Here is an 18,161-nt window from a genome sequence, read left to right as displayed (position 1 = left end):
GAGAGAAGTATCCTGAGTTGTTCGTGCAGTGACGTCAATTTCGCGGACGAAATTCCTCTAAGGAGGGGAGATTGTAATAGCCGAGCCCGGTGTACGGTACGATTTAAGTTTCGTTTGTTATTTGGGTTATGTGATTAGATGTTTAGAGTTGTGTTTTGGACCATAGTATTATTGGTTATTATTGTTCTTGAGGCGTTAGTTGTTGTTGGTTGATTGTTTCAGAGTTTCGAATCGATTTTAGTTGCATTGGTTTTGTTCATTGCCGTAGCAAGAGTGCACCCGCGCTCTTAGAGGAGTGCCCCCGCGGTTTACTGTTCATGATTTTGGATTTGGGAGGCCGTGGCATCACCGCACCCGAGGCAGTGCAAGCACCGCACCCGCGGTGAGACCGCACCCGCGGTAATTGCAGGACCGCACCCGCGGTCATCGAGTTCAGGGAATTGTTTGGATTGCCGTGAGCTTAGCGCACCCGCGGTGCTTGTGGCAGCGCACCCGCGGTGGAGGTATGGGCGAGATATTTAGTTGCTTTTTGGAGTGGTTGGCTTCATTTCTACCTTTCCTTTTCCTCCATTCTCGATTTCCTCTCATTTTCTTAGGGTTTTCTACCATTTCATTCATTTCCTACCTTTGATTCTTGGATCTAGTAGGATTTCCGAGTTGAGATCAAGCTTCTACGTGGTGAGAGGAAGCTTAGGTAAGTTTTTGGTTGAGTTCTATCATGGTTTTTGGTAATGAGATGCTATAGGTTGATGTATTGGTTGGTTTAATGGATTATTTGACTTGTATTTTTGGATATAGAGTTGATTTTGGTATTATTTATGGATTATTGTTGTAGGTGGTGTACCAAGAGTATAGTTTGGAGGTGTTCTATTGGTTTGTAAGTGGAATTTCATCCCTTTACTCACATGATGTTATATGTATTGTATTTCAAAGGTTTCAAAGTGTTATTCCCTTCAATTGATCCATTGTTATGTATTGATTCCATTGATTATCTATTGGAGGCATTGTATGTCTCATTTATTGAAAAAGGGAATACAAGAGAAAAGATATAATTTCCAAAGTGATTGTTTAAATGCTATTGAGGATTCAAATGTTTTATTGGATTGATTGAATCATAGTCAGAGCATTGCATGCAATTAGTTGATCAACAACCATAGGCTTTTATCCCTCACAGTTATCGATTTATATCGATGGGATATTTGCAACTACAGTCAGAGATACTGTTGATATCAATCCAACCAGAGAAAAGAGAAATACCATCGTATTGCTATCTATTGCTATGTTATTGCTACAGTTATTGCTACAGTATTCATGTTTCAGAGTTGATGGTATTTATGATTTCAAGTCATGTTTTACAGAGTATACTATGTATCATTGCTATGTAGAGTTCCACTTGCTGAGTTTTTTTATACTCATTTCAGTTATTTTCATGTGATGCAGTTAAGAGCGACAGACCAGGACGTTGACTGTGGTCAGAGGTCATATGCATACGAAGATTGGAAGGATGATGTTTTTGTTATCATTTGGGACATGATCATAGGAATGATTGTTTTGCATTTTGTATATCATTTGAATGATCATGTATTTATTTTGTAAACATTTTATGAAATGTATTTTGAAACTCCTTCCATTTGAAAGAAAATTTTAAAATTCCGCTGTATTTTTATCGTTACGGGTCAGGGTGTCACATGACGAGTGAGCTTCCCGACACCGATGGTGGCACAACCCTTTACAGGACCTTTGCTCTGATACCAACTGTAACGCCTCAGATTCGACGACTGTCCTCACTGTATCAAGACGAGTCTTTCCAGCGTGCTTATGTCCTCACTCACACGCACCTTGGGAAACTTCCCAAGAGGTCCACCATCCCAAAATTGCCCCAAGTCAAGCACGCTTAACTTTGAAGTTCTTATGTGATGAGCTACCGAAAAGAAGATGCACCTTCGTGATATGAGTAGCACCAATCAAATATTTTAAGCCTCTTCAACTGTACGGTCTATTACATTGAACAGTCTCGGAATCCCTCTCATTCCCGTGTGGTTCGGTACATTCATGTTCCCTCCACCTAGAAGCCTGCCAGGAGCCGCTCATTGTCCGTGCAACTGATGGCACCGGCGATCACCCCCCCGCCCTCTTCGGCCTCGGGCCTCACAAAAATATATTTTAAACATGCAAGTATGCACAACATAATTAATTCATGCAATTACAATAATTAATTAAAACAACAAATAATTTAATAATTGCATGCATGTGGTTTACGTGGACCTTGAGCGTTACACAAAAAGTATCCGAGCAATCAAGCATGTGGAGGACCTGGAAGAATGCTTTGAAGTATTACGAAAGTATCGCATGAAGCTAAATCCAGAAAAATGTTCTTTTGGTGTACGTGGTGGAAAGTTCCTTGGATTCATGGTTTCACAAAGAGGAATAGAGGCAAACACCGAAAAGATAAAAGCAATCTTAAGCATGACTACCCCGCGGAGCGTCAAGGGAGTACAAGAATTAACTGGAAGGATGACTCCTTTGAACCGTTTCATCTCTAGATCTGCAGACAAAAGGCCTGCCATTCTTCAAAGTTTTAAGGCAAGGAAAAGGATTCAAGTGGACGGAAGAATGTTAGCAAGCATTCGAAGACTTAAAGAAGTATTTATCCACACTGCCACTCCTGGCAAAACCTCGATTTGGGGACGCATTAATTCTTCATTTGGCATTCTCACCTGAAGCAGTTAGCACTGTGCTCGTGGTGAATGAAGAAAGAGAACATAAACCTGTGTAGTATATAAGTCGGACCTTACATGGAGCTGAGCTCCGATATACCAACATTGAGAAATTAGCGCTTACCTTAGTAGTTGCCGGAAGAAAATTGCGCCCATATTTGCTATGTCACCAAGTGGTGGTGCTCACCAATCACCCTCTAAAGCAAGCGCTATCTATTCCAGAGGCGTCGGGTCGAATGTTTAAGTGGGCCGTTGAGCTGAGCGAATTCGTACTTGAGTTTAAACCTCGCCCAGCCATTAAAGCACAAGTTCTTGCAGATTTTCTTGTTGAAATGACCACAAATGAGGCAGAATGCTCCATCAAGACTTGGGTGGTCCATGTCGATGGATCCTCAACTTCGCACGGGAGCGGATCCGGGGTTTTGCTAGAAAGCCCTCAAGGTTATAAATTGATGTATTCCATCAAATGTAAACTCCCCACGTCAAATAATGAGGCCGAATATAAAGCACTCGTAGCAGGAATTAAGTTGGCTCTGTCGGCAGGAGCAAGAAGTCTGGTGGTGCACAGTGATTCTCAGCTAGTCTTGAACCAACTCAATGGAACTTACGAAGCGAAAGAGGAAAAAATGAACCAATATGTGACCCAAGTTAACGAATTACTCGCTCTACTGGAGAGCTATGAGAAAAAACAAGTGCCCAGGGAAAATAATGAAGTGGCAGACCGTCTGGCCAAGATAGCCAGTTCCTGGACTAACATAGACAACAGAACAATAACTTTCTTGACAATCAGTAAAGAGGAGGCAGAGAAGCTCGGCTGCAACATCTTTTGCGTAGATGGAGAAGAACCAAGCTGGAAAGAAGAGATTGTTAACTATTTAATGCGTGACGATCTCCCTCGAGATCCCGGCGCTGCACATAAGCTAAGGATAAGAGCTGCACGATTCACAGTTATAGAAGGAGAGCTTTATAAAAGATGTTACTCTCAGTGGGGAATAAGCGGTGTCGATCTTGCCAAGATCACGCCAATTTCCATCACCAACCCGCGACATTGTTATAACCACTTGAAAGCCCCCTACCCTTTGTCCAGTGGGGAATAGACCTTGTAGGACCTTTCCCCCCAGCCAAGGGGTAGAGAAAATTTCTCATAGTTGCCATATATTATTTCACGAAGTGGGTCGAGGCAGAGCCATTGGCAAAAATTTCGGAGAAAGACGTCATAGGTTTTCTGTGGGGACCCGGACGCTAATCATTTTCTTAATCATCTTTGGGATTTAATTATCAATTAAAATATAACAGGTTATAAAAATTTTTCTTTTTAAAGTACAAGTGCGGAAGGTAATGGCATCAATCTAATATACATCTCAGTATAAAAGTACAATAATGTACATTACTCACTCAAACTAATCTAAGGTTTAACTACTAAATTTCAAGTATTAAACCAAGTCTACAATAAGTCCGGAATCACCACGCTAAACTCGTCTTCTCTCATCATCTTCTTGACCCCGATCTTGTCCCACATGTTGTCATGCACATATAAAAAACAAGACAACAGCCGGATACTCCGGTGAGATATAAATATCCCAGTATAAAACATGATAAACATGCATGAACGCCATATAAATCATAAAGCATACTATCATGCATAAAATCAATAACAATAGGTTCCATGGTCTGTGAAACTAAATCAGATAAGCATGCAATGACAATGGTTCCCAAATTCTCTAAACTCACAATAAAATAAGCATGCAAGTAATAACAATGGATTCCCTGATCTAGGAACCAATCTATCTAAACATGCTAGTCAAATCAAATCCTGTCTTGACTCGACTCGATTCTAACTCTACGGATCCCGGTGTGAATAAGACGTCAATGGCTGTCACCTACCCTCCCAATCGGGGTGACTGTACGTCTTATTCCTAGATTCGGTCTGATCTGTATCGACATCTACAATAGGAGAGGTGATCTTCCCCTAAGCTGCGATATCACCGAACGTCTAGAAGTCTGAATGTTCTGTCAAGACTCTCCTATCTTAAATGCAATGCATATCAATCTATAAACAAAGCATAAACATCTCAAAAGATTTGAATACAAATTCTATAAACAAATCATAATATAAATAACCATTCTAGTATGTGATTTTGGTTGGGAAACTCAAATTAGATCTCATTTGAGTTGTATCTCCCCAAACAAAACATGAATTATACCTTTGTCTTCCTGGTCTGACGAAGAAGAAGTTTGGTATTCCAATCTGTCCATACCCCGTCTGGCAATAACAGTCATATGAATACAATATCAGTATATAACTCAATTCAGACTTGTTCTGATCAATACTCAAATCGGTATACAATCTGATCAATTTCAACGATATAACAATGAATCTCAATCAATATCAAGTCTGATCAATCTAAATCAACTGATTTTCGATGGCATAACAATACAATCTGAATAACCCCGTCAATCTGAACATCACATGTATAATACCAGAATTCATACTCAATACCATATCATCGCCATTCTAATTCTAGCATATCAATATCTATCACATTCAACTCAAGAGATGCTGAAATTCATAACACAGACATACGGTATAAATTCTTCGATCTGATTTCATAGATATACTGAATAATCTATCCAGAACACATAATAATAATCATCTCTCTATTCTTGAATCACGAACAATACAAATCTGGTATTACATCTCAATCCATATCTTTCGAAAATCATAACAATTGTATAAGCAGTCTATTCGTCAATCTGACTTCGATTCTACAATACCTACGGTAGTAGAAATACCATATCGGAATCATATTCGTTTCTGACAACATCGTATTTTCAAAATATCTTAAAACGTAATAAAACTTATGTCCTTGTGTAGCCCATAGCAAGAGGAATACGATACTGCGTTCGGATTAAAATTCTAACGGCCTGATCTTGCACAATCGCAAATCTAGAAAGGCGTAAGGATTTTTCTCTCAAAATCTTCGACCCTATTCTGAATTTTCTGAGGGAAAAACTTGTAATTCTTACATATATATACTGCATGCAACACCAGGAAACGTGGCTTATTTTTCAAGCTGCACGTTGCACCGCGGGTGCAGTCATGCTTGCACCGCGGGTGCGCTGTGCTCTCGGCACCAATTTCATTTTTCTGAAATTCGACGACCGTGGGTGCGGTCTTGTTCGTACCGCGGGTGCGGTCACCCTACTGTAGCTGCACCGCGGGTGCGGTCCTTCTAGCCTCGCGAGTGCGGTGATGCTTCGGCCTTCCCTTCATAATTTCATTTTAATGACCGCGGGTGCACTCCTGTTCTAAGCGCGGGTGCGGTCTCTCTTGTACTCAAAAACTCTAATTTTCTGTCCATGTAACATCTCATAATCTTGTCTTATCAATTCTACAATTCTTGGGCATTACATTTCTCCCCCTCTTATATCTGAGTTCGTCCTCGAACTCGTAAGTAATCAATGTAGATATACTAGAAGAAATGTATAATAGAGTTTAAATCAAAACTCAAATATCTGATTCCAGTCTGGAATAAGAATTCACTGAGTATAATATTATAATACTTCTCCAAATCCTTCTGACAGAATCAATCTCGCATTACTAGCTATACAACATCCGCATATGCCGATCTACAGCTCATAGCAAATCATTACCATCAGCTGTTATCAAATCTGTTTATCCCCTTCAAGGATATATGAAATCTTTGGCCTCACATACCAACAGTCATCGTCCGACTTTGGCATATTAAGTCTATCTGATCTGAGCTATCTTCACTCTCTTCTGAATTTAGCTACATTTTCTTTGTCATATCTCTGACCGTATCAGACCCTATCTCAAGTATCTCCGAGATATTACTCTTATACAAAGGAAATCTGCAGTACTCACTGTACAGTATATCATCTGTAACTATCCCACTATCCATCTGATAATCTGAATTCAATTATCGCAGAATAATTCACACCGCGACAATATATCATATCAACTAGTGCTAGCATCCAGCACTACAGTTCCTGGATATCCTCCAGTATCAGGCTAGTTCACTCCAACTATCTGTCGATCTACAGACGATAGGTGAAAAATCATGCTATACATTCTGCCAAAAGTACAAAATCAATCGAGAATCACGATATGATATGCTCTATTTCTACATTCCGGTCAATCTGATCATTTCTCTGACATCGATCTTTGTCATCTGGTTATGTTTGTACGTCATCTTGTACAAACTAATAGATATAGATTGAACAATATGTCAATCACAATCATATCATATCACAATCTGGAAAGTATTAAAATAGTCTTATTACGAAATTCATTGGATTATACTCCCCATGTCTAGTCAGAAATATACACATTCTGTAATAAATTTTCTGATCTCTATCTTTCTATCTTCTTTTATTGGCGACTCAGACATTTCAGTACAAATTCTGCCAACATTTCAGCATAATTTCTGCCATAACTGATTTAAGCTGTCTATATCACAACTATCTGTTCGAATATCATACATTCACAGTTACCAACTGAAAACTGAATTCACTACTGTGTGTTTCTGACACTATCCGTCATTTCAAGTTCGAACCATTTGATATAAACAAATCAGTTAATAATGTAAATGAAAGAAAAATACCTACCTGGTATTCGGTTCTGACTATCGATATCAATTTCTGCTGTACCATTCTGAAACATTTGACATCACCAGATACTCATTTTCATACAGTACAAATCACATATTTGTCCCTCTAATCGATACTCTACTCTGATTATCGAATTTAAGTTCTGAACATTCTGGTTAAATCTTTGAACTGCTACAATCTTTCGAATTCATCTCTGATTCGATTTGAACTGTATATACTCTCAACGGTTCACTATAATCTGTACCAAACACGGATTCAGAACAATAGCAATATCAAATCAGATTTGAAATAGCGCTAATCTATACTGATCTAGTAAACTCATAAAACCGCAATTTCTGGCAATTCTAATTAATCAATCATATCTTCATGTCGCTCAGATCAACTGCTATATATCATCTGCAAATATAATATGCTCTGAAACAATATAAGCTGTCTCAAATACTGTTTTAGAACAATAACAATACTCAAACAGATACAAAACAACCATCATATAAGATAATCTGCCAACTCAGAGAAAAATAAATTTCTGACATTTCTGATATTTCTGATCTTTCTGACATCGATATCATTCTCAGCCACTGATCACAATCTGAACTGTGTCAAAATCAATTGGTATACTAATTTCAGATATCACATACTCTGAATACAATCTGTTTCAATCGGATTCATATCTGAACAATCTCTGTATACAATCATCACAGTTCTCAGAATATTCAATAAATTCTTCAGATGTTCAATTCAATCAATCAGATGCTGCAAATATATCAAAATATCATAGATACAACGAGCATGAAAGCATCAGAATATCTCTGAACAAACTAAAACATGCCAAAGAGAAACACTAAATCGGATGTAACTCCTAGTCGACACTCTTCTACTGATCTTTCAATTATTTCAATTCACTCTGTATCATTCTATACATTCAATGTCCTTCTGTACTGAATTCTAACACAAAACAGTACCTGGTATCAAATCAAGGCTGAAATCAATCTCTCTGAAATGAGGTAAACCCGTAATCTTGTCTGGGCAAACATCAGCCAACTCGTACATCAATGGCAAATCTGCCAATGCTAGGCTCGATTTCAGTACATCTACTGAATACATAAGGATGCTATCTGCTTCTTTCTGTAATAATCGAGTCATAGACAATGAATATATCAAAGGAATTCTAAATCTAGAATCCTTACCAGGGAATCTCCGTTTGTCAGTCATATCCGGTCTGAATCTTACCATCTCTGAAATAATTCTACAATATCTCGGTACTTGATCACCATATCAATGTCAGTAATGCAATCAAAATCAGATAACACAGTATATCACAATCTAACTCAATCTTATTCTTATCTTACTGCAGTACATATAATATTTCACAGAAATCTCTGATATCAACATTTTTCCCAACAAATAAGGAAATCAATACTACAGTACGAACAAACCCAACAGATACAGTATATCTCCATGCAACTCAGTCACAGATAATCATAAAGAATGCATTAGTATATATCAATACATATGCGATGTATTCATAAAAATAGTACATGTGATGTGTTCTGGGTCTGTTCCTCAGTCGTTGTCCTCAGACAATTCTGTTCCCTAAAATCTTCGAGAACCTTTTTGGGGACAGACTCTAGCAAAGTGTCACGGTTGTTTACAAATATTGCATCTACCAGTAACTCCCTGGCATTGCTCTGTGGAATGTCTCCCTCCACAAGTCCTGCAATATACCCCAGTATAGCTCGGGCTGGAACCACTGGAGCTAGACGAGCCACTTCCTAACTTCTTGAACTGTTTCTTTTGAATTTCCAATGGTTCTTTATTTTTACCACGGCTGCTGCCAATCTCAACTCTAGAACACAGTTGCTGTGGATTTGGTGCTGGAAAATCATACGATGATCCCTGTTGTCCCATCAGAACTATTTCTGCTCTTTTGGCCCTATTCAATGTATCAGCAAAACTAATCGATCGTTTCACATTCACCAATGTACGTATCTCTGGATTCAATTCCTGAATGAACTGACTAGATATAGCATCATCATTTCTAGCCACAAGAGGGGCAAAACGTAGCAAGGTGAAAAACTGTGCCAAGTACTCATCAATACTCATCTGACCCTGTCTCAGGTTTGCAAACTCTTCACTTCTGTCCTCTCTATACGATACGAGGAAGAATCTTTGATAGAATTCCAACTTGAAAATTTTCCACGTAATCACTGAACGACTCTGTTCTAAGGCTCCTTTGGTTAGTAACCACCATCTTCTTGCAGTCTCTTGCAACTGGTCCTCAATTAACTTGATTCTACAATCATCTGTGAAATCAAGAACTTCAAATAACATTTCTGTGTCCTCAAGCCAATTCTCACAATCTACTGACGTCTCAGTACCCTTCAGAATCGGCGGTTGAAACGACTGAAACCTCTTCAACTGTGTTTCCATCTGAGTTTCGGACATATCTGTCTGTTCAGTCGAAGTACTACCCCTTTCTGGAATTCTTCGGGGAGGTATATCTGATTACCAAAAGCATTAGTAACCCAATACAACAAATCTGTTCTAATCTTTCTCTGATCATCTTACTGCTGATCAAGAATCAAATATGATTCATATTCAGTGATACATAATACCAATTTCAATCAAATAATCAGGTAAACATGTATCTCAAAGCAGTAACACATAGTCTCATGCTAGCACACATGTAAGTCAACGCGATAATAAATCACATGCTAGCAATCACATGCAAGGAAAGAAAAATCATCTACCCCGCTCATTCTCTTCTATCTCAATCTAACTCAGTCTAAAGGATCTATCGCTCTGATACCACCTGTTGTGGGGACCCGGACGCTAATCATTTTCTTAATCATCTTTGGGATTTAATTATCAATTAAGATATAACAGGGTCTAAAAATTTTTCTTTTTAAAGTACAAGTGCGGAAGGTAATGGCATCAATCTAATATACATCTCAGTATAAAAGTACAATAATGTACATTACTCACTCAAACTAATCTAATGTTTAACTACTAAATTTCAAGTATTAAACCAAGTCTACAATAAGTCCGGAATCACCACGCTAAACTCGTCTTCTCTCATCATCTTCTTGACCCCGATCTTGTCCCACCTATTGTCATGCACACATACAAAACAAGACAACAGCCGGATACTCCGGTGAGATATAAATATCCCAGTATAAAACATGATAAACATGCATGAACGCCATATAAATCATAAAGCATACTATCATGCATAAAATCAATAACAATAGGTTCCATGGTCTGTGAAACTAAATCAGATAAGCATGCAATGACAATGGTTACCAAATTCTCTGAACTCACAATAAAATAAGCATGCAAGTAATAACAATGGATTCCCTGATCTAGGAACCAATCTATCTAAACATGCTAGTCAAATCAAATCATGTCTTGACTCGACTCGATTCTAACTCTAGGGATCCCGGTGTGAATAAGACGTCAATGGATATCACCTACCCTCCCAATCGGGGTGACTGTACGTCTTATTCCAAGATTCGGTCTGATCTGTATCGACATCTACAACAGGAGAGGTGATCTTCCCCTAAGCTGCGATATCACCGAACGTCTAGAAGTCTGACTGTTCTGTCAAGACTCTCCAATCTTAAATGCAATGTATATCAATCTATAAACAAAGCATAAACATCTCAAAAGATTTGAATACAAATTCTATAAACAAATCATAATATAAATAACCATTCTAGTATGTGATTTTGGTTGGGAAACTCAAATTAGATCTCATTTAAGATGTATCTCCCCAAACAAAACATGAATTATACCTTTGTCTTCCTGGTCTGACGAAGAAGAAGTTTGGTATTCCAATCTGTCCATACCCCGTCTGGCAATAACAGTCATATGAATAAAATATTAGTATATAACTCAATTCAGACTTGTTCTGATCAATACTCAAATCGGTATACAATCTGATCAATGTCAACGATATAACAATGAATCTCAATCAATATCAAGTCTGATCAATCTAAATCAACTGATGTTCGACGGCATAACAATACAATCTGAATAACCCCGTCAATCTGAACATCACATGTATAATACCAGAATTCATACTCAACACCATATCATCGCCATTCTAATTCTAGCATATCAATATCTATCACATTCAACTCAAGAGATGCTGAAATTCATAACACAGACATACGGTATAAATTCTTCGATCTGATTTCATAGATATACTGAATAATCTATCCAGAACACATAATAATAATCATCTCTCTATTCTTGAATCACGAACAATACAAATCTGGTATTACATCTCAATTCATATCTTTCGAAAATCATAACAATTGTATAAGCAGTCTATTCGTCAATCTGACTTCGATTCTACAATACCTACGGTAGTAGAAATACCATATCGGAATCATATTCAGTTATGACAACATCGTATTTTCAAAATATCTTAAAACGTAATAAAACTTACGTCCTTGTGTAGCCCGTAGCAAGAGGAATACGATACTGCGTTCGGATTAAAATTCTAACGGCCTGATCTTGCACAATCGCAAATCTAGAAAGGCGTAAGGATTTTTCTCTCAAAATCTTCGACCCTATTCTGAATTTTCTGAGGGAAAAACGTGTAATTCTTACATATATATACTGCATGCAACACCAGGAAACGTGGCTTATTTTTCAAGCTGCACGTTGCACCGCGGGTACGGTCATGCTTGCACCGCGGGTGCGCAGTGCTCTCGGCACCAATTTCTTTTTTCTGAAATTCGATGACCGTGGGTGCGGTCTTGTTCGTACCGCGGGTGCGGTCACCCTACTGTAGCTGCACCGTGGGTGCGGTCCTTCTAGCACCGCGGGTGCGGTGATGCTTCGGCCTTCCCTTCATAATTTCATTTTAATGACCGCGGGTGCACTCCTGTTCTAAGCGCGGGTGCGGTCTCTCTTGTACTCAAAAACTCTAATTTTCTGTCCATGCAACATCTCATAATCTTGTCTTATCAATTCTACAATTTTTGGGCATTACATTTTCTGTGGAAAAACATAGTGTGTAGGTTTGGGATTCCCCGAGCTCTGATCTCGGACAACGGCACTCAGTTCTCTTGAGCAAGACTAAAGGAGTGGTGTCTGAGTCTCTCTATCAAACAACTATTTACGTCGGTCGGCAACCCACAAGCCAATGGGCAAACAGAGTTAAATAACTGAACTATCTTTCAGCATCTGAAGACCCGTCTCGGCAACGCTAAAGGAAGCTGGGTGGAAGAATTGCCGAGCGCATTGTGGGCGTACCGAACTACACCGCGCACATCGACAGGGGAATCACCTTTCAATCTAGCTTACGGTGTTGAAGCTGTAACCCCCGCTGAGATAGGAGAAACTTCATTGAGGGTAAAACAGTACAAGCAGCTTGAGAATGATCAGGCCCTTCGAGCCTCCTTGGATTTAATCGACGAATTGCGAAACGAAACATCCGTCCGGGCAAAAAGGTACAGGGCATGCATGGCTAGGGTTTATAATGACCGAGTAAATCCAAGATCCTTCCAAGAAGGAGACCTTGTGATGAGAAAACCTGAAGTCTTGCATTTAGTCGGAAAACTTGACCCAAAGTGGGAGGGTCCCTATAAGGTGGTAGAGATAATCAAGATGGGTATTTATCGCCTCTAACACCAAAATGGGAAAGTACTACCTCGGCCGTGGAATGTAGCGAATCTGAAGAAGTTTTATGCATAGAGGGACGTAGTTGAAAAAGAAAATAATAGTTTATGTTTGGTTGTTCCATGTGTCATCATTTTTCCCATGTATCTCCATCATTACAGTACTCAATAAGATTATCAATTATTCTCCAATGTTAGCAAGGGATTTTTTCAGGTGTCATACTCCGAGTACGTATGCTTATATCATAACCTTCCCATGTAGTCGTCGAAGGCTCCCAAAAGAGAAAAAAAGTGAAAGAAAGAGGTTTGGCCAACCTCATGGGATTGCTGACATGACGACTCTAGAGAAGGTCAACGATGAAACAAGTCTCGGGATACCTCACCATCCTTAATGGGGGTTTAGGACTTCCCCTTGAGAAAAAATCTTGGAAGATTGATCCCCTCCCAAGTACACTTGAAAACAAGCATTACGTCATCACAAACAAAACTACTACACGTAGCACAATATGAAAGAAATTATATATGAAATCTTCAAATGTGAAAGTACCGCGGCCTTATGGCTCAAATGAAACGAATATCTAATCCATGTGAAAGCACGATAAAGGACATTACGATAAATAACAAATGCAAGTAAACAAATCTAAGGAGTAATAATAAATGCTACTTAATGTTATGCTTCCCCCTCAGTAGGGAGGAGATCCAAGGCTTCAATTATCTCAGCATTGTCCGAAGGGACATCAAACATGGATCATCCACCCACCTCCGAGACACTGGGCTCAATCATCATCACTATCTCTTCAGGCACGAGTTTCTTCCTTAGTTGGTTTCGACAGTCAAGAACTACCTCATTATGAATGATCATAGCACGATCAAGTACCTCCTCTCTTAATGCTGACGATGCTTTGAAATTCTGAACGCCTTTCTCCTCAGTCCTTTTCAAAAGATTATTGCCCTCCTCGGAGTCAAGGAATTGATCACCAGTCTTGACCTCAGTATAATACTTCTCTTCGAGGATTGTAAAATCTTTTAACTTGTCTACATGTAGAAGCTCCACATTGATCTTTTCTCTCTCTTGAGTAAGACGAACATTCTCTTCTCTCAATCGAGCAACCTCCTCATGCAGCTTATCTTGACAATTGCGCAGCCTTTCCTCCCGAACTCGCACAGCGCTAGCTAACGACAAACCCTGCAAATATAATAATAAACAATTTTAAAGCGGACAAAACATGCAGGATTCTAACATAATAAGCACAATACCTGACACGAATTCCAGGCAAGGGAATGAGCAAATGAATCCGTGGACAGCGACATTAGATGGACCATGTCATAATCTCCGACAATGCTCCGTCCTTTATTCCATCCAATCTCTGGATCATCTAAATCCCAGAAAGAGTCAGATTTCTCCCTATGGTTCACCCCATCGACAAAGATATGCTTAACACGGGAAGTCTTGGAAGGTTTTCCTTCATCGCCCGCACGGATCCTATTAGGATTCTTTTGCATTTCATCATCAACCTTCTTTTGCACCCCTTCATGAGCTCGTTTTTTTGCCTCTCCTCCTCCCCCATTTGCAGGCCTAATCTCCAAAGTTTTGCTTGATGGTGAATAGTTAGTTTTCTTTTGCGAGTTAGAACCCGACCCACGGGCAGGCTCAGTGTAAGGCCCGAGAAAGTGATTACCGTAATCTGAAATGATTTGAGTATAATTACTGTAATCTGAGATTTATCTGAAATGATTTATTATTTAATCAAGGTAATTACAGACGGATCGGATCGGACCAGGAAAGATGAGACAAGACACGAAATATATGTGCGAGGGTGTGCATCGGGCACATGCGCGACGTGTAAGCGCGCACATGTGCATAATGTCCAAAACCTCTCGCGCATATGCGCGGGACAGGGCGCGCATATGCGCGAGGTAGGTGAAATGCCGAGGAAAAACTCCAGAGAGCTCGCGCATTTGCGCGACGGAAATGGCGCACATGCGCGTGAGGGACAGAAGGTTCGGCGCATATGTGCGGGAGTGACGGCGCATATGCGCGAAGGGATAAAATGCCGGGCCGAGAGTTCGGCGCATATGCGCGACGCTTGGGCGCGCATATGCGCCAGTCATGAAGAATGTAAGGGTGCCACTTGCCATTGCATGCGTGAACGTGTATATATATATATATATATACATGTAAATGACAATTATCAGAAAAAGTAAGAATCGAGGGAACTCTGGAGAAATTCCTCCGTGGAATATTACTTGAGATTATGCAAAATCCGCCCGTTTGATTTTGAATCCGACTTCAGTACCGTGTTCCTATCAACGTAGGCTATAACTGGACGTAAGTTTTGCTACATTTTGACATGTTTTGAAATTAGACTATTGTCAGAAGTGAATAGGACTCATATATGATGTTCTTGTCATGTTAGACATCATAGAATCGAAGTCAGATTGAGAAACAGACTGATTGTGGAATTGTTATGATTTTTGGATTCGATTTGACAGAGAATTCATATCATAACTGTGTTGTTATTGAGATTATGACTGGCATCGATATGAATTATGAGTTCTGGTATTATATCTGTGTTGTTTTGATTGACGGGGTTATCGAGACAGCATTGTTATACCGTCGAAACATCAGTTAATTGATATTGATCAGATTCAGTAATGACTTCGATTATATCGTAGTATTGTCGATATGAATTGGATGGTGTCTTGATTCGACATTGATCAGATTATGTGTTTTAATTTGAATTGATCAGAACAGGTTCTGAATTGAGTTGTTATTGATATTATATCTGTTCGGTATTGTTATTACCAGATTGGGAATGGACCGAGATAGAGTCGTGACTTCTTCTTCTTCTTCTGAGGAGAAGATAAAGGTATAAATTAATGTTGAGTTGGGATTGCACAACTTGAGTGAGGTTTGACTCGAGTTTCCCTAAACCACATACTTTATTTTATTGCATTGTTATTTGCAATTGAATACGATTGATATTTTTGGTCTATTGATTTATAGACAATGTATGTCTTGAGTCATAAGCGGATATGCTTAGTCGTAGACATTTCATCTTGTGACAGAAGGGCCGGATAGTGAGGACTCGTCACTGGCCCATTGCACTTTGTCACAGGACAGGATATTGGTGATAGGACCACAGTCCATGACGGTTAGGTCAGGACACTGGATGTTGGTTATATCGACGTGGATAGAACTGGAGTCTTTTCTATTACTGTTGGTCGATATAGGAATACCACATCTGGAAACCGGGATCCCTAGGCTAGGATTGAGTCTAGTCTAAAACGTGGAGTCACGAGTCTGAGTGACGATTATATTGATTTATATTTATTGATGTTGATTATGTTCCTGAATATGGTTCATGTTCCTTGATGTTCCTGATATTGGTACATGCTTAGAATAGAATTTATTCTGGATATTGAATTATGTTCCGGATTAGGGTACATGTATGGAATATGATTATTCTTGTTATGGATTGATATCATGATTTTGATATATAATATGATTTTTGATATATGCTTTTATATTGTTTATATGATGGCATGTATACATGATTTATACTGGGATATTTATATCTCACCGGAGTTATCCGGCTGTTGTCTTGTTTGTATGTGTACATGGCAACAGGTGGGATAGGATCAGGGTCAAGAAGAGTACGAGGCTGGACTAGATAGCGTGGAGATCCGGGCTTTGAAGCAACTTAGGATTCAGCAGTGATTTGTAATTGAACCTAGTTGGATTATTGTAGATTATACAATAATTTTATGTTATGTTTAAAATGTAATTTGAATTTAATTACATTACGTTCCCGCTGTATAATTTAAGAAAAAAAAAATTTAAAAATTTAGACCCTGTTTTATATTTGATTAATTATTCCTAAAGACGATTAAGGAATGAATTAGCGTCCGGGTCCCCACAACAGGTGGTATCAGAGTTGTAGGTCCTTGAACTATAGGTTCCTTAGCAGTGAGATAGAGGAGAGTGAGCGGGGTAGAATGAGTTTTCTTTCCTTGCATGTGATTGCTAGCATGTGATTGATTATAATGTGGAATTACATTGTGTATGCTAGCATGATATTATGCTTTACTGCCTGGATTTATATGGCATATGATTGAATATTACATTGTATATGATAAGATTTCAGTATGTTTTTACTGTATATTAAGCTACATGTTACCTGACTATCTGAGTTGATTTGGTAATATGTATTATTTGAAACTGGATCAGAACCAATTCTTGATCAGAGGTAAGCTGATCAGGATTGGGATTGAGACGGATTTGTCTCCTGTTATTACTAACGTCTGTGATTATCAGATATTCCTCCTAGAAGGATTCCAGAAAGGGGGTAGTACATCGTATGATCAGATGGATGTGTCTGAAACTCTGATGGAAACACAGATGATAAGGTTTCAGTCGTTTCAACCATCGATTTTGAGGGGTGTTGAGGCACCAGCTGATTGTGAGATTTGGCTGGAGGAGATTGAAATGCTGTTTGAATTTCTGGGATTCACAGATGAGTGCAGAATTAAATTGGTTGGGAATCAACTACGGAAGTCGCTAGGAGTTGGTGGCTGATAACCCGGGAAGCCATAGCACAGCGTGGTTTCACGATTACGTGGAAACTCTTCAAAGTAGAATTTTATCAAAGGTTTGTACCTCTATCATATCGAGAGGACAAAAGTGCAGAATTTGCAAATTTGAGGCAGGGTCCATTGAAGATTGATGAATATTTGGCCCATTTCTTCACCTTGTTAAAGTTTGGCCCGCAAGTGGCTAGAAATGATACAGCTGTAGCTGATCAGTTTATCAAGGGCTTGAATCCAGAAATACGCACCTTGGTAACTGTGAAACAACCGAGTAATTTTACTGATACTCTGAATCGAGCCAGAAGAGCAGAAACCGTTCTAGTGAGACAAAAGAAAGCTTCATATGTTCTTCCAACACCGGTACCACAACAACTACCTTCCAGAATCGAGATTGGCAGTAGCAGTGGTGGAAAGAAAGAGATGTTGAAAGTTCAAAAGAAGCAATTCAAGAAGTTTGGGAGCGGTTCATCTAGTTCCAATGGCTCTAGTCCGAATTATACTGGAGTTTATTGCAGGAATTGCGGTGGGAGACATTCCCCGGAGCTATGCCATGGAGTGACTGGTCGGTGCAACTTCTGTAAACAGCAAGGAC

The 18,161-nt window shown here is 39.2% G+C and overlaps 2 protein-coding genes across 2 annotated transcripts; one reads left to right on the top strand and one right to left on the bottom strand.

The window, feature by feature from the left end:
• The first annotated feature begins 2,244 nt into the window (after positions 1-2,244).
• LOC140827258 (uncharacterized) lies at positions 2,245-3,814 on the top strand. The gene is made up of 2 exons (XM_073189895.1): positions 2,245-2,643; positions 2,777-3,814. The coding sequence occupies exons 1-2, from the start codon at positions 2,245-2,247 to the stop codon at positions 3,812-3,814; spliced, it is 1,437 nt and encodes a 478-aa protein (XP_073045996.1).
• Positions 3,815-13,311: 9,497 nt separating this feature from the next.
• Positions 13,312-15,118, bottom strand: LOC140827257 (uncharacterized). Its single transcript, XM_073189894.1, has 3 exons — positions 15,112-15,118; positions 14,237-14,664; positions 13,312-14,165 (listed from the first exon to the last, which is right to left on the bottom strand). The coding sequence occupies exons 1-3, from the start codon at positions 15,116-15,118 to the stop codon at positions 13,728-13,730; spliced, it is 873 nt and encodes a 290-aa protein (XP_073045995.1). The 3' UTR covers positions 13,312-13,727.
• Between the last annotated feature and the right edge of the window lie 3,043 nt (positions 15,119-18,161).

The sequence above is a fragment of the Primulina eburnea genome, chromosome 3 (assembly GCF_022965805.1).
Source record: "Primulina eburnea isolate SZY01 chromosome 3, ASM2296580v1, whole genome shotgun sequence".
NCBI lineage: Eukaryota > Viridiplantae > Streptophyta > Magnoliopsida > Lamiales > Gesneriaceae > Primulina > Primulina eburnea.
The sequence above is the reverse complement of the archived record's forward strand: the minus strand, read 5'-3'. Positions and strand labels throughout refer to the sequence as shown.

Bases quoted from the DNA above. Each gene is read 5' to 3' on its own strand.
- LOC140827258 (XM_073189895.1), top strand. From the start codon at position 2,245: ATGCATGTGGTTTACGTGGACCTTGAGCGTTACACAAAAAGTATCCGA. The intron at 2,644-2,776 runs GTATTTATCCAC...AAACCTGTGTAG, and splicing joins GCATTCGAAGACTTAAAGAA to TATATAAGTCGGACCTTACA.
- LOC140827257 (XM_073189894.1), bottom strand. The intron at 14,166-14,236 runs GTATTGTGCTTA...TTATATTTGCAG, and splicing joins TTGCCTGGAATTCGTGTCAG to GGTTTGTCGTTAGCTAGCGC.